We start from the raw sequence: 26,041 nt of genomic DNA, 5'->3' as shown, positions 1-26,041 counted from the left end.
GTAAGCATTGCGGCGGCTAATCTAAAATATGTTTCGGTGGCCTCACTGCATGGACTTCGTCTTGATCTCACCTTTAATTTGTTGCACGGTTGCAACCTTGAAAAACTTTCTCGCCAATCGCGCGATCTGAGCCGCCCGGCGCTCGACCCACTTCCCGCACGCATTTCCAGCACTCTAATTGTCCTTTAATCACATATCAACCTGTCACTTAAAAAACCCGTTCGCAAAGGTGGGGGGGGGGGGGGGGGACATTTGCATATGTTGTAAAACTAATTTCTATTGAAAGCTCCGCTGCTTGTGAAAGTGGGCGCTCCTCTCTCTCGCTCTCTCACACACATTCTCTCTCTCTCTTCCCTTCACACCCGTGCAGACGCAGTCGAGTCGAAGAGAGAGAGAGACAAAGACAGTCTTATAAAATTCAACGGTATCTCACCTTTATCGACGCCGATCTTGATCGTCTCGATTCAGGTGAATATTTCTCACGTTTTGCTCACAGCGTGCAGTGACACGTACGTAACTTGTCGGAATCGGGACGGCGAAAGTGATTTTCTGCGCCAAGGTGTCAGCGCTGAATACTTTTGTCAAGGAGAGTTAATAAACGATTGTTTTTCCTCAAATGTGGCACGCGTTTGTTGGCACGTAGAGAACGCCGTGGCGCCTCTACGTTACATTTATCAGCTTTACGTATCGAACAGTCCACGTTCCGCCTGACTGGTTGAATCCACGGGCTCGCAGTGGGGTTTGATTGGCAGTAAGAATCATGTTTTTTTTTTTTTTCGGGAACCGAGGAATTGAAATCCAGTGCTCGGGAGAACTCCGACTCTAATTACAGAGCCTCGGCAAGAAAGCTCTTTGTTCCACCTTTTATGATATTAATTGATAAAACAGTTCGTTGTCGGTCGGAGGAAGGGACGGCGCTTGGGGGTGCATAGGGAAGGGAAGCGGGTCTTTTCGGGGCAGCTGGGAGGCATTCCTAATCCTGTTAAAGGCCCCGATGGTGGCGCTTTGCTTCCGAGCAAACAGCAGAGGCCAGGAGGAGCGCAAGGGAAGGCGGGAGGACAACGGCGCGCCGACTCACAGTCCCAGCAGCGTTGTCTGGGCCTAGACCTTAATTAACTCTCTCTTCAGGGGGGTACCGAGGGCCACACTGAGACCCTGGGCCACAAACGCCAAAACAAACAGAAGCTTTGAGAGGAAGTGGCATCTCACCCGCTGCGGAATCGTTGGGAACCCCGTGGACCTCTAATACTGACCCCCATACCGCTCCGAGCCATATAGATGTCGCAGGACATTAGCGGCGCTACTTTTATTGCCGATTATTAGCTTTGCAAATGTTGCACTGGAGGTGTGGGGGGGGCTGATATTTTCTAAACGCCAGTGAGTTGCGCATTTACGGCGCGAAGAGACGGAAATATTATAACGCAGCCATACGTAAGGGGGGGGGGGGAGGAATTCTATTGGCGCAAGATTGTCCAATCTTATTTGTCAGCGGTTAAGTAGCTGTAACAGGCTTTGTCACGGACATAATCTGCTTCTGCTCGTTTGGGGCTAACTTACAGACAGCGGTAGAACTGAAGTACAGGTGCAAGATATTGGAATATGTTACAGGGAGGGGGGGGGGGGGCATGCGTGTGTATAGAGATGCACTGAGCGCGCACGTGATCAAGGTTAGAGGTGTTAAGCCGGGGGCCTCATTGAAATGTCCATCTTAACGCCACCCAAGTCCACCCCCCCTGCCCCCCCCCCCCTTCCCTTCCGACAAGCGAGATGCTTTCAGGACTGTCAAAAGCATTTTCCGCAAAGCCGAGGGGAGGACAAGAAAAGGGACCTGCCACAGTCACATATTTGTGCGTGCGCGCACCCTCGCCAGGGCTGTCAGGTAAATGAGATCTGAAAGCTGACAATTTCTGACCATATTTCCTTGATTATTTCGAACAAATGCACACCAGCCGCTCTAAGGAGATTAAAGTGACATAAAAGTCCCGAGTGGGAGGAGGGAGGGCAGAGAATCCAGGTCACCCCCATTTGTCCCCCCCTTGCCTGACAGCAGCTATATCGCTAACCAATCCAATAAAAGTCCCCCACCACCCCCCCCACCCCACCCCAACGCCCCTCCTCCTTTTGCTTTAATTAATTTTACAGCTAGCTTGCTTAATTACTTTCAATCAAAATCCTCTTGCCATCACAAAATTAGAAATGGTTCAACTCCATTAGTCTAAATTCTTCATTTACATACACAAAGACTGTCAGCTCTTGCTAAGCAAAGGGCCTCCCGCTTGATGAGATTGTTCTTTCCGCACACTCTCTTGTTCGCGCGTAAGCACCGACAGCAGCGGTGTTAATTCCTCTTTTATTTATTTCTTTCTTTCTTTCGGCAGGGTGGGGGGGGTGCAAGTAGCATAAAATTATTTGATCCCCTTACCGAGGACACCCTCCGCCTAATCAGGGCGCAGGTAATCCGCCGCCCCGCGTAATGGACGGTCCAGTGTGCGTCTTTTTGCAACTGTCGAAATTGATCACGCGCGGCGCTTTGCGTCAAAAGAAAAAAAAAAAAAAAACGACGCACCTCAAACAATGCGGGGAGAAATATATCCCGCATGCGTAATGAGGAAGCAGAATTATTAAGGCAATGGCTGGCATCATGTAAATGAAGCTAACTAAAGTTGTTCTCCGGGATTAGCTATTATTTCCAAAGCAATAGACGAGCCGCAGATTGCCCCCGCGCAGCGCCCATAAATCTGGCTCCTTTGCGGGCCCCCGGCTCGCCGCTACTTGGCTCTCGTGTGAAAACTGGCAACGCGCATCAGTACAACGAGCGGCGGGCCGCAATGGGATTGTTCCGAAAGGGGTTGAGGGCCGGCGCGCGGCCCCCTCCGCCTGATCACTCCAACTTGGCACACAGGCAACCTCTCCATCACACACACACACACACACACACTGCCCGAGGCCTGCACATCATCCAGAATTAAGGACATGCAGATAGCGTTTGTGCAATGACCAAAGTGAAAATGCAGGCGCACAAAACACACCGCATTGTGCCTTTTTTTTTTTTTTAACATGCACACACACACACACACACAGTGCGACTGCCATAATTAGGTTGTCAGGATGAGGGCATTAAACTGGTAAAATGCACTCAGTGCCGCGAAATACATCCTGGCTAAAGCCATACTCGTCTATTGCTTTGAGGCTGTTTAACAACATGGTTTGATGTGCGTCGCCATCCTTTCGTGGAGGTGGAAAAAAAAATTCATAAAATCGGAACACCTTGAAAATCAAAGAGAGAAGCATGAATGTCACTGTCTGGAAATATTTCTGTAAGAATTGCCAAGAGGCGACCTGGCTCTTTTTTAAGTCTGTGATCACTGGTTGCCTTTGCCCTCTTTAACCAGTCCCCATTAACACTGTTAATTAGCCAAATCCATCATTCTTGGGGTAAATGAAGACTGCCTCTTTAATTCAATTTAATAGGATCATTTCCCGACTCGCGTTCACTTTAGCCCCAGCTGCCCGCCCACTTGTCCCCCCACTGCGTACCAGCCCTCCCCGATGCATCTCGGCTGCCTTGGCCGTGGCTTCTATGGTCCGAAGGCCCCCATCCTCCCTCCCCTTGCTGCTGGAAGAAAAGGCTGATGATGAAGGCGTAATGGCAGCGACGGACCCACTCGCTGTTGATCTCGCATGTCTTGTCTTGGCTCGGCTGGTGGCGAGCAGCAGTTCGAGGCTCCCATTCCGGCACACACACACACACACGCACGCACAAACACACACACACAGGCAGTACCAGCCCTGTTCACTGGGGCTTCGCTAATCTTGTCACATCAGGACGCAAGGGCCGAGTTGAGGCCTTGAGCAACTCCCAGGCCCTGACACCCCCCCCCCCCCCATCCACACCCTTGTCATGCGCTACCTCCGTGCACCTCAGCACTTGGCCACCACGCCTTCACTGACTCGGCTGACTCAAGCGCTCACTCGCGCTCTTTCTCCCCTCTTGTCCATTTCACAAGGTCACAGGTGGCAAGCACCATCGCATGAGTGGGGAATCAGCTGATGGCTCCCAGTTTGTGTTCCTGCTGTGCTACAGGAGAGTCACTTAAGTTCTTTCTTTCTTTGTATATTTGCTTCAGTGCAAAAAAAAAAAAAAACGCACAAAGCATCATCAGAGTCGATGATGACACTAGATTAGCGTCAATATGAATACATTAACGGGCTATATGGACTGTGCCTTATATACAGAAAAAAGTAAATTAGAATCCTAATGTACTTTTCATCTCATACATTATGGGATTTTTATTATTATTTTTTTATTGGGAGGGAAGGGGGGTGCGGGCAGTGGGAGGCATTACTAAAGAAAAATGTACATAATAATAGCATTAGAATTCCATCATTTATTCACTGTAGCAAGCATTCAAAATATGGGATGGTAAAAATAGAAATAGAATGTTTTCATCCTCATTTCAATTAACATCATTACATCACATTCGAGATGGTGAGGGGATAATTCTACTGTTGAATGATGAGGCATAGCGCAGCGCGGTGTCCAGTGAAACTGAAGTTTGTGTGACCAAATATGCGTTTGGTCACCACACCAATCGTTATGAAAAATATTCACAGATGGAACATGAAACGTCGATCGAAATACATCCAGTTGAGCTCCAGCCAAGTGGACATTGAGGGCCCTACCTCATTATTCACCACGGGTGTCAAATTGGCCCCATTTCAACATAACGACCCCATCCCCACTCGACCCCCCCAATGACCAAACTCACCCGTGTCCGTATACATAGACACGCACACAGCGTTCCCTTTAAAATGTTCCCAGACTTTCATTGTTTAGTCATTTGAGACAGACTCTGGGAGAGTTTCAAATGATTTTAACCATGATTTAATTTGGTTTGTGAACGGGTGATGTCAGCACAATGGGAGGCAAGCCTCTAAATCCACTACATTCACCCCAAACGCCTCGATGAGATAATCACTGGTGGCGTCTACAAAAACACTTATTATATTTGCCCATCGCCTGGCTGAAGCTGTTAAAACTCATCAGCGTTATTCCACGTTTTCTTTTTTTTTTTTTTTTCTCTGGGAAAGAGAGGGAAAAACCTCGCTCGACTGATGGCAGGAAACTGTCACCCTGTTTAAAGAGACAGCGCGACATTGTTGTGGCAGAGGGCAGAGTTTAGAAATGGAAAAAGATAGAGCGGGAGGGCTATCGAGTGTTTATTCAATAGTCATTGTGTTCGCACCCGATACTAATTAAATAAAACACGCACAACTTTCTGATGAACAAGTGCATCATCTATTACACATGTGTTTATTACAATGTACTGGTAGCAAAAACAAAAAAAAAGTGTGAAATTGATTGCATTGTTTCTTCGGCATTAAAAAGCAACAGAGGAAAGAAGCTGACAAATGTGAATTTTTGTCATAGCCTCATGTAATTTTAAATCCAATCCCTATTTGCACTGCAGTCGGCCCTGTCAGCTCTAACTAGCATCGAGAGATTCACGTAATGGCTTCGTACCAAACAATTGGCGTGCAAACGCGGCAAAGCACGTAGGCACTCGTACGACAACAATCCTGGAAAAAAAAAAAAAAAAAAAAGGTGCACCTCAAAGTCTGAAAATCCGGGGGGGGGGGGGGGGGGCTGTTGCTGACAACCCCCCGAGAGTGAATAAACAAGTCGGATTGAGTGTTGCGCAGGGGCCGAGCCTGCCGAGGCGCAGGTCAGGATATGAAACACACCAGCTATTCACCTCCCGACAGGATATCCTCATGTATCAGCAGCGGTAGCCATGTTGACCCGCCCTGTTATTAAAGAGGCTAATCTGTTCAACATGTCAATGTTAGCACTTTTAGCTGCGATTAATAAAAGAAGACCCCGGGAGTGCTGCGTGTGCTTTCTCAGTGCCCCGGTGCTTATTTCTCTTTTCGCTTTGTCTTTTTACTGCCTTTCGCCGTTTGGTTATTCAACGTTCTTCTTTCCTATTAGCATAAACGCCGTGAATGATTTACTTTGTTGAAAGAACTGTAATCAGCTGCCTATCCCGAGCCGCATGGCGCTTCTTTTTCCTTTTTACATTCCCGCCACCGGCGAGGGTCTCATTGCAGTTATCACGGAAATAAATGTTCCTCGATGGTCAATGAATATGGACCGCGTGCAGGTCGCGGCGGACTGGGCGGTGTTTTATTCCCCCCGCTTGATAGATACACACGGCCCGATGGCCTTCACAAACTGCGACGAACGCAACTGCTCTCTAACAGACTTGCCGCCTAAGTGCCTGGTGCTGTGTCTTAATTTGTAATCTAGTCAAAGCAATTGTCCGCTAGCTAAAAAGGTCACTGAGACAATAGACTACACAGCCCCTCGAAAGCAAGGGGTGTCTTTTCTTTTGTAGCAAAGATGTAATTAGGACACCTTCATCTTCAGGGGCGCGAGGGCAGCGGCGAGACTCTCGGAAACACAAGAGCCGCTTTACGTGACGGCGAGCCTGCTCAGATAATAAGAGGAGCGATTTTGTACATTTTTCTGAGAAATAGGTGTGCGGGAGGAAGGAAGCTTGTTGGGGAAAAGTGAGTGATGCAAAGCAATGCAGGAGAGGCGGCGGAGGTCGGGGAGGGGGGGACTTATAGGACGTGATTTATCTGGGCTTGATTGCGTGTTAATCGAGGTTACGTGAATTAAGTGGAATCTAATTGGAACAGACACTGGCAGTCTGACAGATCGACATGATGCAGATGGATTGAGGTGGGGGGGGGGGTGGGGGGGGGGGGTAGAAAAGGGTAGTGAGTGAGAGAGGAAAAGGAAATGCCAGCAAGGAGGATGGCGCAGGCGAGAGAAATGCCATTATGTTATTTTCATATTTAGGATGCTGGAAACAAACAAAAAAAAAAAAAAAACAACCCCCCCCCAAAAAAAAACGGCACCAGAAAGTGGGAAAACAAGCAGCGCATTATGATTGGCGGCTGGCGAGCGATGTAACCCGACGGATGGGAAGGACACACACGGTTGATATTGTGACTGACGGGGCACACAGAATCCGTTGGCCCCTCCCCCTCCAGTTGCCGCTAACACTCATTTCTGCTTTATTGGAAATGAGGGGAAAGAAAAAAAAAAAAAAAGCCAAAGATGCCAAGTGGCAGCTGCTGGAAAATTTTGCACCTCCAATGAGGGGGATGAGCAACTGCTCCACCGATCCTCTTGGTGACAACTGTTTCCAAGGCCCTCTCCCCAAATCGGTGGTATTTAGCTAGCGGACCTGAATGACCCGTTCAAATGTTAGCAGAGTAATGGGCTCTAAAAAAAAAAAAAAAAAAAAAAGAACTGACCACCTGTTGCGTGCTGTCAAAAGGCTTCAGAGAAGAGAATTTTGGACTTGGGGGGCGGGTTAAATATGTTGTCGCACAAACATAAGTTGGGTTGCCCTAAACCGGCCTTTGCTCTCAAAGCCGGGCTTGGACACGCGAGTGACGGGAAAGGCCCGAAATAACCTGGCGGATGACTGTGACTTGTCACAGTGCCGTTATCTAAATCGCGGTTTAAAAATATAGTGGTTCTCCAAGACTGGATCACTTCTGTTCAGAGCAGGCAAAAAAACCCCCACAAAAAAAAACAGGATAATGGCATCCACTAATTTCAACAACGATGGCATGAAACTGAACTGAGGCCACACAATTCAAAGGGAAGAACAGAGAAGAGGAAAAACAAAAAAGTCATAAGCATCTTTCGGCATGTTGCATTCGACCGCGCAGTAAACTTCCCTCATCAAGTCAAAACGGCCAAATTGTTGGTGACGTGATCCCGTCACTGTGTAGAGACAGAGGAGGAGATTCGGTCATCCCTTGATTTGATCGACTACGACTGTTACACTAATGGCACTAATAAGGGCAAAAGTACTATTTTGAAACACACAGTTTTCATTTTTAGAAGCCTCGCTCTTGTCCATGTATTCATATGCTTGTGTGTGTGTGTGTGTTTGCCCTCTCTACTTTCCTATCCTGGTGTACAACGTCCTTGGATTGCATCATTTTGCAGCGTTCAAAAACAACACTTGACTGGAAATGTGACACTGCTATTTTGACGAGAGCGTTTTATTTACCAGACGGCCTTTAAAAAAAAAAAAAAAAAGCTAAATATCCTTTCACACACGCTGGAAATATACAAGGATGCTACGCTGCCTGTTGGGGTTTTCCTCTGAATTAGCGCCGAATGTGAACAAAATGGCGAAGAGCGTATCGGCTGGCTCTCACGTTGAGAGGAATGACACTCGCTGTGATCAAGGACATGAATTGCTCATTGATTTTTAGGGGGCCAGCTTAACTACCCGTTCCAATTGATTTTTAGCTTTGCTGGGTGTGCGAGTTATGGCACTTTTAATGCATCATCTCCATGTGTACTCATCTCCCAGCGCTGGAGGATTTACAATAGTCTTCCGCAAGAGCATATGTGGACTTGAGGGACACGTTTCACGATATAATTCCGAGAGGTTCCGTGACATAAAAATTCTAATTTGTTTCATAAATAGTTCAAAAGTAGAATCATCCTTGAACATTCCCTTTTTATACCTGAGACATAATGGACGTATGATCTTGGTAAATGCTCCGCCGGGACTAAACTGCACCGTTTTATGTCTTGATTCATTCACGGGGTTTCTTTTCTGTGAATGGACTGTAATAACTTTGCGCGTTAAGCAGCATTCATCAGCGCTGTATCCCTTTGACTCTGCTTAGGAATTGATCGCGTATCATCTTTTTTTTTCAGAACGGTTCGGACGCAATTATGGCGACAGCTGGGCCACCTGTCAATTAAATAATGAATAATCAATGATTGGCCGTGTCACGGCAATCTGATACAAAACCCAGTCTAAAGTCATCTGTCAGGGTAGAAAGGCATTAAAATAGAGGCGTGTTCTCCCGCGGCCGGCTTCGATTTCACTGAGCCCGGGATGCATTTCAATTCTCCGGCAAAAGGCTCAGCTCTCACATGATATCATCCTTCTGAATGTTGTCTCTTTCATGAATTTGCAGTGAAGCTCTTGGAAGGTAACTGGGGGGCCAGAGGCTGCATAAAGCACAATTTACTCCTTTAAACAAAAAAAAAAAAGTCATCTTAATTAATGTTTTACAAGTGCGGCTGTATTCTTAGTGAAAGAAAGAAAAGCGCCTATCAAAGGCAGCAGGTTCAGATTACGCGTGCTAATTGAAATGGAGAATTTCTACCAAGTCAGACAAGTGCTTTTTTGTTTTTTTTTTTCATTCCCGACTCTCCTCTCCCCACGCGAACGATAAAAGTGAGCATTTTACAGTTCACAAATGAAATCAAATCATGGGCTTTTCTTTTCTTTTCTTTTTTTCTCCCCCTCTCGTCTTTATTTTCAGGTTCTGCTGGTGGGTTCATGAGACAGCTTAATAAAGCAGTAAAGTGTGCGTGCGTGCATAAGTGGATGTACATGCATGATCTTGTGTTTTACCTCCACTGAGGAACTCTAAGACGGCTGTTTTTTTTGTTTAGTTTTTTGTTTTTTTAAAATCCGAAGCTGTCTTTATTCATGAATGAAATGCAAAGGGACTCATGTTAAAAGCTTAGCCCAAACGGAGAATATCTCTTGGGTTGACAAAGCCCAACATAGTATGTTCATATAGCCCCCACCCCCCCAAAAAAAAAATATTTATACAACAGAGCAGCTACTGGCACTAAATGTGTGATGTTAATTTGGAAAGCTGACCGCAGATGGCACAGGAATGACGGTGTTTTGAAAAAAAAAAATGTCATCCTTGATAACCTTTGTTCTGAAGTTAATCATTGCTTGTCTTTTATATTTATCCAAACTCCCTGCTTTCAATAGGGCATTATTTTATTGGCTTGTTTTGCAAGCATTACAACTTTTCATCCCCCTCCACCCCCTCCACAACGCCTCTCCAAGGTCGGTTTCCACGAAGAGTATTTGCTCATGGGGCTTTTCAGGTCAGTTCTATTGTATTTACATCAAATAATTTTTGATAAGGGATGTAAAAGACCTATAAACCATGCATCATAAACGGGAGGGGTGAAGCTGAAATATGGACGAAAGATCAATGGTTGATCTTTTCTTTTGTTTTTTTATAATCGGTTGAAATTTCCAGTCAACTCATCCAGCAGCCTTCGGGACGCGAGCTGCGTCTCACCGAGCAGACGAGAAGCTTGTTAGATTTAGTTCAATGGCCTCCCAGTGCGGCCGGCAAGCCCCGGCTCTTGTTTCATAGAAAAGTACCTCCCCGGTTATCTCCCTCCTGCACTATAATCACTTAACAAAGACTTGGGCATTTGCACAAATTAAAACATCAATAATGCATAAGTGCTTTTCCAGTTTTTGAGCTATAGTGTCCCAGTATTGGGATGAAATACCCGCTCTGCTAGGAGGTAAAAAAAATAAAATAAAATAAAATAAAAGATGGCTGACTGTCACCAAGCCCACGCGCAGGAAGGGCCTCGGTTCTCCCCCTTGAACAAATAATGTCTCTGATTTTTAAGGCCAAGTGTGAGATTTTTAACACCCGGTTAGGCTGAGAGCTATGTGGCTTTTTTTTTTTTTTTTTTAAAAGCAAGAAGGCACTAAGTGCTGGTGGTGCATCAGTGAAAAACAGGCAACAGCCTAAGTGGCACAAGCGTTGGCATCCTTCCATGATCAACACCGCGGCCACATCCACGACTTTAACAAGTTTGATCAGTTATGTGGCCTCATCGCTCGAATCCCCCCCGGAAAATGATCATCGGCACGCTGGGACGAATGTCTGCACTGCCGCTCAGAAAGGTTGGAATCTGGATTCGATTTTTCAAGATTATCTGCCCCTCGATCACAATTCCACGCCCCTTCGACATTTTGCAATCGTCATTCATCCACTCACGGAGGTACAGATGCAAAGAAAAATGTTTAGGGGGGGTGCAGACTTATGCACCCTCTGTCTCAGCCCCTTCAGCGTGCACATTCATTGACTGTATTATCAATCGTCATTTGGGGATGGGAGGAAGGGGGGGGGCGGGGGTGCAGGCCCCTGGTCCAACCCAAACATGGATGCGTGTTGAACTCACGCACAGCTTTAGAACATGAGTCGTAAATACGAGTCTTCCTGAAGCATCAGGAACTGCTTCAATGCTTTCGTTTTCAGTGAGCTCTCGGGCATTTTACCTTTTTGAACAGGAAGGAGAAATTCGGCTTGAATTGAGATTCGTTTACCCAATTTTGAGTTCACTCACTCACTGGGCTTCGCTGAAAATATTCATGAAAAAGAAAGTAAAGTAAAATACTTTGGCATCTTCAACAGTAAATAGTTATTTGTTTGCCTTTCGAGAATTACATTTCAGTGCTCAAAAATATTTTGGTTCAAGAGAGTCTACGTGCTGACTACAGCAGAAATAATTTTGTGGATATATTTCCTTGTCGACTGTCTGGTAGGAAAATTGACCCCCCCCCCCTCCTTAAAATGTCAACTTGAGTCTATCTGCGTCACTCCTGTGTTTTGACCCCAAATCATTTGGACTCGGCCAATCTTACCCGTTAGCCAGTCATGACAACACCAAACATTTTTGTTGGGAGCGGGTTTTATCCATTGTGTGCCCATTTCCCATGAAGCCACAACTTTGGTATTGAATGACAAGCAATGGCAAAATGTTCCCTGCATATGGTATGGAATGGTTGTGCAACGTAACTTACTGTGTGTGTGAGTGTGTGTGTGTGTGTGCGTGTGGAGAAGGTTAACATTTGTTTGCGTTTCTTGATGACGGAAAATGTCAGCACGCAACAAGACTGTCACATTCTTCTTGTTGAATTAATTGGCTGGTTACCCTGTGTCATGCTATCAACAGAAAGTGGCAGGAGGAGGGTGTACGATGGCAAAACACAACGAAAAGCACCGATTGGTGGAAGCGTCTTCTTTTTTTTTGAGGGGGAGCATTACACTCGGTGCATGATGGGAAGGGCGGAAGCTCAACCCTATGAAACCTTGTGATTGTTTGCTGCCGGATTGGGTTTGCGGTATCATTTTTGTGGGCGGGAGAAAAGACGTTCCTCATTGCAGCGGAGCCCATCGGATGTTGTTTTTTTTTTTTTTTTTTCCCCAGTGGTTCGAGTACTTCGTAAATCCGTGACCAGCTCCGTAGCAACACCGGCAGAGGACGAGCCAGCCCATGCAGATGGCCTCAAGGACAATTAACAGTAATGATTGGTTGTCACATAAATGAGGAAATTCCGATTTGCCACTGCACTTGCTGATGATCACGCACACCAAATGCCGCTGACAACGACATGATTTAAATAAGCGGACGCGGGCGGAGGCAGCAAAGACTGCGCGTCGCCGCGGATGAAGGTGGGAACTTTAAATCAAAGGCGCAGACCGGACGATCACCAAGAGTAAAGTGATGAGACAAACTGCGCGGCCATCTAAAATATTATCTCTTCAATCAAGCCCCATCCCTGGAAGATATCGTCACCCCCCCCCCCCCCCCCCCGACCCCCTCCGAGCCCTGAATCCCCCCCACCCCGCCTTCCCTTCTCGAATGAGTCTGGCAAACAATCCCCTTGTTAGCAAACTGTTAAGACAGCCGCTTGGTACACAAATTGCGCTCGACCAAGCGAATTTGTTTTGCAAGGGTGACCTGTTTAATCATCTCATTTTCTTTGGCGGACATTTATTCATCTGGTTTCCACGGTTACAGGGAACATTAAGGGGCTACAGTAATAAGGCTGGAGAGTCAAACAGGTAATAAAAAAATTAACGCCATTTTCCAGCAGCCGAGGACAGTGGGTGAAATGAATCAAGGGAGAGGGGGAGCGCAGCAGCGAGGGGAGCTGGGGCGTCGGGGGTGGTGCTGATGGTGGCGCTGGAGGGGGGTGGGAATGGGGGGGGGGGGGTGGCTTTCCAATATTGTCCAAACAATAAGCCGAAGCGGTTATTTTACTCTGTAGATCAGGTGGTGCTGTTATGGACATGACACTTTGAGCGCAGAGCAGCGGAGATAAAGCTTTTAAAGTGGCCGTCGTCATTTTTTTTATTGTCATTTAGCGATTACATATCAGAACAATTAAAAGTTAGCCCAAGATATGTATTAACTTTGCTCCTTTTTTTTTTTTTATTTCTCCCGTGCTCCGGAAGGGAGATCATTTGTGGCCGTGGAAAGGCAGCCTGCCAATATCATACGTGACATTTAGAAGCCCCGCTGAGAAATGCTCGGTACTCGCGGGGTGAATCACGTCGTCTAATATTGTCTGCTGAACAACTGCGGGAGAAAAAAAAAAACAAAAATAGACATGCGAATATCAAGTTTATGTCTCACAAACTCGTGCAAACGGTGACCTACGCACCAATCCAAAGAGGCCCCACTTCTTGCCAAATATAGAAAATTCCGGCACAATAAGGGAGGGGGCGGGGGGGGGCGGGTGTAGGGGGGGGGGACAGGTGCTGAAGGCCGACAGAAAATGACGGGAGTTGCCGAATGCCAAATAAGGCAGTGGGAAACATGGCACCCAACTGTAATGTGATTTTTTTTTCTCCCCCCCCCCCCTTGATAACCGTCACCACCACTTCCAAACGGTCTCCTGCGCATTTGCTCTCCCGGCCCGCGACAACAATTCACCACTGTTTTCCTTTTAAATAATAGGCGAACAAGAGAAAACAAGCAAGACATTTTATGCATTACTCATTTCTCCACTCCTTCCAAAAGTATTTTTGATTGACAACAGGTCTTTGGCACTCCTAAAATATGCACAAATGTTCTCAACCTAACCCTTAATCATTTAAATGGTCTGGTTTAACCAGTATTTGGGCATTTTATGCCTCTGCCAACACCTGTCCCCAACCCATGAGGAAAAACAAACCAAAACTTGTGCTGCTGATACGTTCTTTGCTGGGGTGGCTCTCGGGCCGTGTGACTGAGGTCAAAGAAGGAAGCGCGACTGCACGGAGACAATGAGTCTCGGGGGTGGGGGGGGGGGGGGGGAGGGCAATCTGATCGTACGCACGCACGCACACACAGACCGATGCAGGATATGCACTTGAACACATACTCGCATGTCAAAAGGAGCACCCCCCCACGCCCCCACCCCCGCCCGCCCTCTTCCACTATGGCAGGAGCCCTGCCAAATGAACTCCCCGACGACATGCCGGGTAAAATCCCCACAAGGCGGCACAGAACGGACAACAGATAAGGGGGTGGGTGGGGGGGGAGGAAAAAAAAAAGCTTAGCTGCGCAGCCACGGGACTGCCAACTGTTCTTCTAACAGCCTCTTAACAGGTGTAGGCTCCAGAACCATGTAATCCTATCAACTTACCAACTTTAAAAAAAAAAAAAGGAAAGAAATACAGCAAACTCCTGCGCCCGCTCCGTCCCTTTCGCTATCCTTCTCTCTTTGCGTCGGCACAGACAAAAATGAGCAGCTGGCCTTCAGCTATGACACCGCACGGAGGGGAGAGGAGGAATCATTGCCGACCTTAACGTCACCGTGTAGCAAAAGCAGGAGGTGGAAGCTGAAGTGGAGGGTGAGTGCAGGCGGTGTTTAGATGTTCATGTTTGCAGTCAATTACGGATGAGGACAGGGCTACTGGCTCTGTAACTCAGCAGAACAAATATTTCCTCACTCAAGGGAGAGAAGTGGGGACGGGTGGGGGGGGGGGGGGGGGCTTTTCTGTTCCTTACATTTTCATCGAGTAGCAAAGACATGCAGTATGCGACAAAGAATTCAAAGAGGAAAAAAAAAATTTAAAAATCTGACATGGGGCCGGCCCCACACGGCGCTTCGGTTGCAGAGATAAGAGGGTCGAGAGATGGTCACCAATAAAGCGTCCTTGCCAAACTCTCATCCTCCGTCTCCCTCGCGTCGACGTCGCGACCCGTCACATTCCGCCGCAGCGAAGGTACGCGCGGGGCCGGGCCGCCCCGGTTTGCACCTCAAGACCCGCTGCCACATTTAAAAGGATTAGTCACCACATTTTGCGCCGGCTTAATCTCTCTTTCAGCCCCGACTAATAAGTGCGCCTCGATAAGCGAAGCATGCAAATTCATTCATGGCCGGTGGAGACCGCGCTTTCAGACAAACACGCCAAAGTCTGCCACTCTGCTAATTAGCTCTTCATTTCCCATTTTGCCCTCTTATATGGCATATCAATGACTTGAGATTATTTCTCTCCCCTTTCTCCCTGTGAAATTTGAATTTGTGATGTAAGATTAGAGAAGGATACAAGCTTTTTTTTTTCTTTTTTTTTCTTTTTGTGGAATTTTAGTTGAGTTTTGAATTTGTCGTGCCGGATAAAATGCACAATAAAATGACTCTTAAAAATAAATAAATAAATATATAAAATGTATAAAAATTAATAATATAAATGAAAATAAATAAAATAAATCTTCTCAATGAGACCAAAACAACCATAAACATTTTTTTTGTTGTTTTAAATTTTAGCCCCAAAAAGTCCAAAGGTGCAACCTGCTCCTTTATATTTTTTGTTCAGAGTATTAATTAGGCCATTAGTCCATATTGGTGACGCGGAGCTTTGAGGTTTTAATTAGGTGCCGGCCATTGCATGAGTGCACAGCCGTGAAGAAAGGGGGTGTTGATGCCACTTGCCTTACTCGCGGCCAATATCAAGTAGCCGCCAACACTTGGACGACTGCAGTAAGAGGCGGGACAGCCCCACTTTATCTGGATTTGATTCCACTGTTCGATCTCACTTGATTGCAAAATTTTTTTAAAAAGGCCACTTGATGACTGGGCACATGCTCAATCGGGATTCTGCTGTCCCCCTCTCTCCACATACTCCGAAAACGCACGCACACACACACTGACACACACACACACACACACACACACACACACACACACACACACACACACTAATGCAGTTCCCTCCCCTTGTCTCCCGACCATGTTCCCGCTCCTCTCCCTCTGCACAAACCAAGCAACACACACACACACACAAGCAAAACATCAATCAAGGGGTGCGAGCGGACCATAAAACTCCACAAACATAAAAGCTGCATTTAACTACTGTGTTTTGCAATCATCTTCACCCGGTGTCTCTTTTCTTCAACCTTACATTGGGTAAACATGAAAAGGAGTCCTAAATAAACGAACAAAAAAAATTCTAAAATGAAAAAAATAAAACCCCACAGTATTTCATTAAATTCAACATTAATTAATGAATATGTATATACATACACATTTTGCAGAGGAAGACAAATTATCAATCAATCATTTCATTTTTTTAGCATGTTATTGCCCCATACAATAAAATTCATTTGAAGTTTTTATTTGGATGGAACAGAAAAATAATGATGTATTTTTTTAAGATGTATTTTTTTTTGTTTTGCTTTAATTGAGTCAGTTCATGGAGCCTCGCTTGACAGAATTCAGTAGAAATTGTCATGGAAGAGGTTTAAAACAATGACTCACGTCCCCCCCCCTCCCCCCCACATCTAAATGTCTGTCTGTGAAATTTATTTCGAAACTCTGTTAACCTGCTGTACACAACATTCTTATTAGCATAACCCAGCCCCCCAATAAAAAAAAAAATCTGCCTCGTTTAATTAAAAAAATGTAAATTGGCTGTCATCCGAGGAACAGGAGAAAGAGGAGCGCTACAGCATATTTTATTGCCAGGACATCAAAATGATTCAGGTTCGGGCTAAATTGTGATCGAAGGTTATTGAGGCCCTTCAGACCACGACTTGTTTTCCTCCCTCGTTTCATTCCGGTTTTGTGGAAGGCCATAAAAGATGGAGGGTGCCACAAAGGGTTAATGAGACAACTCTGTGAGGGTGAGAGCAATCAACATTATGACTCATAAGTAGGGGAAAGGGGGGTGGGGGGGTGGCACCTCTTCCCAACTGGCGAAAAGTTTAAATTTAGGGTGTGTCGCGATAAGAGTCTCACTCGACTCTTGTTATTCTTGACTAAAAGTGCACAGCGCTCACCGACAGTGACCGCACATGACAGGCAAGTCAGCAAGTCTAACTCGTATGACTTTGTGGTCCCGGTTACCCTCGTGGACATCGTCTACTTAAATGTAACGTGAAGTGAACCTCTTTAATTTCGCCATCGGGACGAGCTCAAGTGCCAATAAGACTCTGAATGATGAGGGAAAGGGAAAAAAAAAACTGCAAATGGATGGACTTCATAAATATCACACAGACATATTAAAAATAACAGCCTGAAGCAAAAGCTGACGAGAGTGAATTACAGTTTTTTTTTTAGTGGGGGGGGGGGGGGGGTAATACGTAGGGCAAAAAATAATTCTCCATCTTAATATATTTGTAAAACAATGTTATTTATGACTGCGCAGCAACACAGAAAATATGCTCATAACAGAACATAACAAAATATCAAAATATAACATAGAAAGTTCTGTAAAAGGTCGTCGTGTCGTGTCGTTATACTAAATAAACCGTACAGCAACTATTCGTACACTCAAACACACCAATAAGATCACATCAAGAGAAAGCACACCCGTATGAAGTTTACACACACACACACACACACACACACACACACACACACACGAAACGGAAAGAACTAAATGTTACTGTGCTGTAGTAATTATTCAAATAAAAGCGAGCCCTTCCCTGAAGAAAAAAAAAATGCAATGACACCGAGCCGCTTGCAGTCAGATTGGAGCAGGACAAGCTCATCCGCAGATGTAGCAAGAAGCAAAATTTTGCTCATCATGCCATTCACTTGAAACCAAGTGTAGAACAGTGTTTTAATTTGATCTCACCACATAGGTGTAATATCATCGCGTAGCACGTACGGTACACTGCTGAGAAATACCTGAAAAGGTGGTCAGAGTGACCGGCCTGCACCATTTACATGTGCGACAACAAAACAGTTTGTTTGCTTTGTCCCCTTGGCAACAAATCCTTAGGCCATTCATTCTATCCTAATGGCATTGTCAGTGCCTCTGTGGAGAAAACCAACACCTGTATTTGAACAGTCAAAATATGCTTGGCCGGCTAACAAATAGATGGGAATTTATTTGACAAACAAGAAAGAAAGTATCAGGCAAGGGAAAATGAAACGGGTCCTGTGAACTTTCTCCACATGTGCGCTCGACGGTGTCAACACTGAGCGGAACGGTAGGCGATCCGATTTGATATTGCAGTCACCTTTGGGCACTCTTGAAAAGTGCTATAAATAAGGGTGTTGCAACACTTACGTATAGTGTATACAGTGTGCCGGCCGTCCTCGCTGGCACATAGCTTAATCATGAACAACTTCCCCCCCTGAGTGTGTGTGTGTGTGTGTGAGAGAGCGCGAGATAAAGGCACACCTTAACTGTCCGCATTAAAAAAAAAAAAAAAAAAACATACCTGGCTGACAAAGTGGGAAAAGAGCAGGAGTACTCACCATATTCAGGGAAGTCGAAGTTAAATCCTCTCAGACATGTAACTTTCATAATACTACTGAACTCTGGTGGAAAGTCATTCAAATGTTGCTCGGTGGAGGGCCGGATGAAGCTGAAAAGTGACTACAAAAAACAACAACAACAAAAAAAAAAAGGGGCTTCCTTCAATCATGCGCTAAACTCCTTGACATGTAATCTGTCAATAGTTTGTTGCTGCGATCATGCCGGCTGCCACAAGCAGATTTGATTGGCAGTTTCGGCACTGGCCCCTCCTTTCCGCGGCTTGGGGGAGGAAGGTGAAAGAGGATGGAGCCTCCCCCTTCCCCTCCTCTCTCTCTCTCTCTCTCTCTCTCTCTATGTCTCGTCCTCTGCTTTGCCTCCATGCACACACGCACAGAGCAAGCTGCTGGTGATGTCGTCTCAATAGGCTGATAGGAAATTATGGCAGAGGAGCCCCCTGCGCTTTTTTTTTTTTTTAACTCCCTCCCTCAGTGGGCTGGCCTTTTCCATCTTTGTGCTCTTCTAGCCTTTCAACTCTCTCGGGGAGGAGCCTGTACTGCCTCCATTCAAATTAGGGGAGGGGGAGCCCCCCCCCCCCACCACCACCACCACCACCCTCACCGCGCACCCCTACTTTTAGGGAGAAAGATGTATTTTATGCAGATGCGGAACATAAAGTACAGATACAAAATTACATAGTACTTTGCAAAAAGACTAAATGGATAAGAAGCAAAAAAAAAATTCTTATTTGTAGCACACAGAAAAAAAAAAAGTGACGTCACCTTCATTAATCAGTGTGATAATCACCATTATTTTGATATCATTTGATTGTATTTATCGACGCCCGTTTGCCTCACTGTGAAGCGGTTGTGGTTTTCAATGCGAGGTCTGGCCTTCATGTATTGGAGTTTGCACGTTGACCTCATTCATGCGTGGGTTTTCTCCCGGTAATCCGGTTTCCTCCCACATTCAAAAAACATGCCTGCTAGGTCAGTGTGTGTGTGTGTGTGTGTGTATTAATGGCGGTTTGTCTATTTGGGCATTGCGATTGGAAATCAGTTCAGAGTCTCCCAACCAATGACAGTATTTGATTAACTACCCAAATATTTGATCAACTACCCACACTCAACCACTCTTTTGGTCTATTCATCTTTGCAGTTGAACACTTTATTCTTTAACACTCTATTCTTTTTGTCTCGTACAAAATGACATTGCAAATAACGTCAGCCTCAGAGGTCAACTAGTTAGCATGTCTGCCTCACAGTTACGATGCTGGGTTTGATTTCGGCTTCTGTTTTTCCCCACATTCCGAAAGCATGCGTGGCAGGTTAACGGAACACTTTCGATTGTATCTTGGTGTAATTTGGAGCGTGAATGTTTGTTTGTCTATGTGTGTCCCGCGATTGGCTGGCAACCAGTTCAGGGTGTCCCCTGCCTACTGCCCGAAGACAGCTGGGGTAATCTCCAGAGCGCCCGTGACCCTTGTGAGGATAAGCAGATTAGAAAATGGATGGATGGAAGTTTCTCACTTTTTTTCCACATCCATCGACCACATCCGTCCAGCCTGTCCGCAGTCTCTGTACGGCCATCGCAGTCTTAATAAAGTAAAAATAACATGCTGAGTATGTGCTGCTTTTCTTTTCAGTGTGCATGTGTGCCAGTAGTGCAAGCGAGTAAGAGCAACACCTTGTCTTCAGTGTTGCCAATTTCGAGATTTCGACGCTGTATTTAGTGACTTTTTTTGACCACGCATGCGACCATAAAATAAATAAATACATATCTAGTCCGACACCGATTGCGGTCCTCAGGTTAGCAACATTCTTATTTCTTGATGGAGGGAAGAGAGGAATTTTATGATTTGGGAGTCCTATTTCTCAACGATATGCATGAAAAAAAAAAAAAATATATATATATATATATATATATATATATATATATATATATATATATATATATATATACATGTAGGTGGTGGTGAATGACAGAGCGAAGATCCTGTGGGACTTCCAGATCCAGACTGACAAGATGGTAATGGCGAACCAACCAGATATCGTGATCATAGATAAAGGGCAGAGGAAAGCCGTTGTAGTGGATGTAGCGGTCCCAAGTGATGGAAACATCAGGAAGAAGGAATATGAGAAACTCGAGAAATACCAAGGGCTCAGAGAGGAGCTGGAGAGAGCCTGGAAGGTAAAGGTGACAGTCGTGCCTGTGGTGGTCGGAGCACTCGGGGCAGTGACCCCCAAACTAGATGAGTGGTTGCAACAGATCCCGGGAACAACATCGGACATCTCAGTCCAGAAATGTGCAGTGCTGGGAACAGCAAGGATACTGCGCAGAACCCTCAAGCTTCCTGGCCTCTGGTAGAGGACCCGAGCTGAATGAGGGACGGACACCACCCGAGGGGTGAGATGAGGATTTTTTTATAATATTATATTTATATACAGGTACATATACCATCACAGACGCTGCGCAGCAAGGCCGAGATTCTGACAAAACCCACATGGCTGGGCTCAACTAAACTGAGAAGTAAAGTAACAAATCAGTTCATTCAGTGATTCCGTACGTCCACTCAAAAGATTTGTCCATCTGAATGAGTCGATCACGAATGACACAAGGCTAATCAAAACCCACCAACCAGTACTCTCCCGCCCAAAAAAGGAAAATGAAAAATGCCTGGTCCACAAATGGACAGTGACACACTTGAATTTAATGTGCATTTAATATTTTAAGTACATGTGCGCAAATGCGCATTACTTATGTTCACGGTGGCTTATTACTACTTTAAGAAGTACAGTACAGGTACATTAAAAAAATGCCTGTATTATAGGTCAGATGCGTCTTCAAATCAAGTGTCAACAAAAAACCAAAACAAAAAACATGGTTATGGCTTTTTAGCTTAAAGCAAATAAGTTTCATCTCTCACGCAAATAGAGTTCCCACGTCATGTAAGACCCACTTTTCTCTCTGTGCTTCCTTCTGATAAGATATCAGTTTTCGTTGCAATTTCAGGTGAAATGATAAAGGTCGGTCGTTACCAGGTGACAATGCATACTTTATAAGTCAAACCTCGTATTTGCCTGGCAGTTTTTTTTTCTTTTTTTTTCGCAGTGGCATGCAAAGTGCCTCCGGACCATTTGGATCTAATACCCCTGTGCTGTCAACATGACTTCTGGTATAAAGAATGCAGAGTTTACAGAAGGGCACGGCATTTGATAAAGGTGGTGCCTAACTAGCATTTAGTGGAGAGAGAAAAGAGGAAATGAACAAGTTTATGGCTGTGAACCAAAATGCAATGATACACTGTGTTGGCTTAAGCTGCATGCGGTCAGCAAAAAAGGGGGAAAAAAAGGTATGTACATAAAATAGGTTTTAGCTCATTTCTAAAATGTGATGACTCGTCTGAGATCATAAAGGCAAAACAGTCTCTCCTTGAGGAAAAAAAAAGTATGCTTGTGTTCTTAATTCCTGTGATAAATTTGATCTGCTTTGATCCAACTTATACATGACGGTTTTTATCATGTTTGTCATAAAAACATCAGGATCCTCAATTTGATCATGTAAAGGATTTTTCTTTAACTTAGATTTGACTGCACCATGATCAAGGCTGACCACAATGAGCATCGGGGTACTGGTTAAACTTTGATTTGGTTGACTTGTTCGTAAAACCGTAGTAGGTCACATACAAATGGGAGCAGAAGTTAACCAGTCAGTCTAAATTCGTATCAATCTGTGAAAAAAAACTAACAAAACAATCTTTAAAACGGCTTTTTATCACAAGTGACAAGCAAATGGCAGTTACAGTCACCACTCAAAAGCTCATTAGCTAGTGGCTAACAAAAGAAGCTAGCGTAGCGGTGTCCATTTCATTCAGTGTTCCTCCTTGCCAGAGGTCACAAAATGTGACTCAAATGTAAATCACCAGTCACCGAAAATCAAGATCAAAATCACACAAAAATATAAATCTGCCCAATATTGTTTAGGAATCCTATCGAGCCAACCAAGCGCGAAACAGTGGCCAAATGGTAGCTTTCAGGTGGATATTCATGTTCAGTTATCACCATTGCGCTTTCGGGAAAGTGTTGCCAAAAGCAAGATGTTCATTGAAGATAAAAGGTGCAGCTCACGACAATGGAATTCACAAACCAGATGCACTGATGACTCATATGATTGCGTCGCATGATTACTAATCATTCAATTTTGATCACAACAACACATTGTTTAACTTTTTGGAGTGGTTAAAATTCAAGGTAGCCCTTCATGTAAACAATTATTTTTGAAAAGAATGTTATTTATGCCTCTGACGAGGTCGTCTGTGACGTGTTTCCGTGGTGATGTTAATCTGAGAATCAGTATGTCAGTAAAACCAAGTCCAAATACTCTGACTTTGTGCTTTGTTAAGTTAAAAAGTGATTCCATACCTACAGTAAAGTTGACAATGTGGACTTTATAACACAAATAGAAAGAAGATAGTGGTCTTGACATGGACTCAAACCACATTATTGTAAATTGTCATTCGTGATATTTGATGCTTTTGAAGTACTTTTGAACACGACAAAATACACAATCTAGAATATTTACCCCTAGCATGTGGTGTAATGTTGATCAACTGACAATCATACACACTTGACAGAAAACAAAGTGAGAGTAGAGAACATCATCTTGCTATTCTACACACGGCTCACTTGCATAAAATCACTGGCACAAAACTGCTGAATAGCAAACCAACATTAAGTGCAAGAACAAAAGTTTTGTGCATTTTTACACACAAATCCACACACTCAGTTATAATAATATTCAGGTATTATGCTGCATGTCATTCCAAATTCGCCAAAAAACATTAGACCGACTCACGTGGTAGAATAGGGTAGTGTAAAACCAGGTGCAACCAAACGGTGTCTGCCATCTGATGGTGAAAGGTAACATTACAACTTAAAGCTATACACTGGACCTGCACTATTCAATGGGCATAGGGTTTATCATTTTCCCTACGTTGCCAGTTGGCCATCCAAGATGTCCTTTCTAACAGTCACAGGTAACTAAAGTTTATTCGAGCTGACTTCAGACAAGAGATGGGATTCACACTGGACATGTAAAAAGTGTACATAGCCTAACAATGCATGGATTTTTTTTTTTTTTTTTTGGGGGGGGGGGGACACTTTGGATCGGCATCAAAGCAGAATAAAACAAATGAGAATGATGATCTCTCTCACGCACATACACACACACACACACACACACACACAAACTCAAAACAAAATGTCAGCTAATGTAGTCACAGGGAACGGTCATTCCGGACCAAACTGAATGCAATGTCATCACGTTTGTTTTGTTTATGTAATTTTTGCTGTTCAATGTTGCCTGTGTCGCCGCCGTCCAACGTGTAACGCTTTTACTGCTTTTGGGACATGTGCAAATACGGGTTGTTTCTGGTCTCCGATCAATATCAACACAGCATATGGGTCATATGGGTTCAAAGCAGATTCTTGTAATAACTTGACATTACCCCCCAAAAATTTATGTACTGTCGGCACTAACTTGAGAATGAAGATTTGTTGCGAAAATCCGGCCCAGTTACAATCAAATCTTCCAGTCAAGATTTTGACAAAGCCAAAAAAAAAAAAAAAAAAAGGCTGTACTGAACCAGCTTTTCATGCTAATATTACAGCGGTGGATATAAATGCATCCTTGCATTTTCTTTGGCGATATCCAGAATGTTCCATTAAGACTTGTGATCCATCTAAGTGGAAATCTCAGTAATGGGTAACAATGTGGACAAAGTCATCTGCATTAAACATTTATATTGTAGAGCGCTCTCCTTTGGTGCAACATGCTTCAAGAATATGTTGCGCCGGGGTCTGTCCACTCACAGTCTATAGTTTTAAAAAAAGTCGACTTGCATATCTACAGTAGTCTTGGAGTTGACTTAGGGGGACACATTCTATTCAAGTTACAAGATCCTCAGCAGGGAGGGTGGATGCAGAACAAGCTTTGGGCTCTGGCGCCGCCATCTTTGGGGGGTGCGGGGGGGTGAAGTGTTACTTTTCTAAAAGGAGCTGTGGGGGCTTTTCGTTTGATGTGGCCCCAGTGTATTGTATGCTTCATGCAGGAGAATGTTGAGGGTAAGGTGGAGCGCGTACGTGTGTGAGCGTGTGCGCGTCGCTGCCGTGCGCGTGACATGGCAGGGGTGCATCAGTCAAAGGGCCAGCGGGGCCAGACGTTTGGCTGGCCCCGCAGTGCTCTCCAGGAGGGGCTGGTCTGGTGCAGGGCCCACTCGCAAGGCCTTCATTGCCGGGACAAAAGGCTACGGTCCAGTTGAAAGATGTGAATTCAGTGGCTTTTGTGCCCAAAGCCCAGAGACATGCCGAGTGAGAAATCTGACCTTTGCTGGGGAGTCAAATTGTGTTTCTCGAACCCCTCTTGCCGTCTACTAGCAGCTCAGGCCAAAGAGTGAGTGAGAGGAAGGGAGGAAAGTGTGTGTGGGGGTTAAGGGGTGGAAGAGTTGGCTGAGGGTGGAGCTCAGTTCCGACAGGTGGACGGATGTTCTGGTTGGTTGGTTGGCTTAGGTGGGGGGGGACAGAATGAAGAGCCACTGTGTCGAACTTTATCAACACAACAATCAAGAGTTTGCGTTTTCAGCAGGCGATTGACAAGTTGATTCCTGACAGGTTGCCGTCAAATTGGAAAGGAAATGAAACGTGTAAAAGCTTAATTCTGACGCAGGGGCTTTTAAAGTGGGATTCAACGAGAGTTCAGCCTTGTGTTATTCAAGGTTGCCTCTGATGTGGGATATTATTCCTTCTCACGTCTGTTTAGAAGGCATTATATATTTATTTCGGTGCGGGGACTGAGATGAATATTAAACTTAAAGCCAGCTCGATGGTGATGATGATGATGATTATGATGATGACGAGGATGATGATGGCAATGCAACAGCACCTCTCGATGATTGTCATTTGCATCAACCCCTGACAATGATTCTTCACGTCGTTTGATTTTTTTTTTTTTTTATATAATTGCCGCGTATACGTCGACTTCCACACAATCTGAAAATCACAGCAGAATCTCATTACGGGTTACACACTTGGAAGCAATTAACATGGAGTTTGTCTGGTGCATAAGTCATATCTTAACATGCTGCAACGTCTTGCTTTTATTTGCGCGCTGTTTATACGAGTGCATGAATTATGACATCGTATGTTACTTGGCAGCAGTGTGCTGAGAGCAGAGATTTTGTAGATAGAATAGGCCTATGTTTTAGAGTAATATATTTTTCTTGACGCAGCTTTCATCCCCCGGCCGTAATCATCATATCTCCCCCATTGCTCTCCCGGATGCAGACATCCATAATGCAATCTTCCTAATTTTGATCCCTCGCAATCTGGTTTTTAAAAGGGAGGTGGGGTGGGGGTGGGGGGGGCATATTTCTGAAGGCTTGCTCGGTAATCATTTTAGACAGATAGCCTTTCCCATCGCAGATGAGCAAATATTTGTAAACCGGCTATCTAATGGAAAATTATAGTGAAATTAGAGTGAAATTCATGACAGTGAAATCCGATTAGGTGTAATTCTATTATGCCATCTTAGCCCACACAGCATATTTTTGTCGGGTTTTTTCCATAAATACCTATGCCAGGGGTCCCGCTAATCAAATAAAAATGAAATTCATCTCCCC

The 26,041-nt window shown here is 44.9% G+C and overlaps 1 protein-coding gene and 1 long non-coding RNA gene across 3 annotated transcripts in view; both read right to left on the bottom strand.

The window, feature by feature from the left end:
• The window catches only part of casz1 (castor zinc finger 1), a 200,189-nt gene that overhangs the window by 73,159 nt on the left and 100,989 nt on the right, over positions 1-26,041 (bottom strand). The window contains exon 1 of one of the 2 annotated variants that reach the window (XM_052050416.1): positions 18,369-18,840. The exons of the other annotated variant lie outside the window; for it this stretch is intronic. Within the exon in view, the coding sequence (XP_051906376.1) occupies positions 18,369-18,417 (49 nt within the window). The 5' untranslated portion in view covers positions 18,418-18,840. Of the gene's footprint in view, positions 1-18,368; positions 18,841-26,041 lie in introns of those variants that run through there. 2 annotated transcript variants of the gene reach the window in all.
• On the bottom strand, positions 13,539-18,362 carry LOC127591675 (uncharacterized). Its single transcript, XR_007959925.1, has 2 exons — positions 15,815-18,362; positions 13,539-15,782 (listed from the first exon to the last, which is right to left on the bottom strand). It is a non-coding gene; the product is annotated as an uncharacterized LOC127591675 (long non-coding RNA).

Source organism: Hippocampus zosterae, chromosome 2, assembly GCF_025434085.1.
Source record: "Hippocampus zosterae strain Florida chromosome 2, ASM2543408v3, whole genome shotgun sequence".
Lineage (NCBI taxonomy): Eukaryota > Metazoa > Chordata > Actinopteri > Syngnathiformes > Syngnathidae > Hippocampus > Hippocampus zosterae.
The sequence above is the reverse complement of the archived record's forward strand: the minus strand, read 5'-3'. Positions and strand labels throughout refer to the sequence as shown.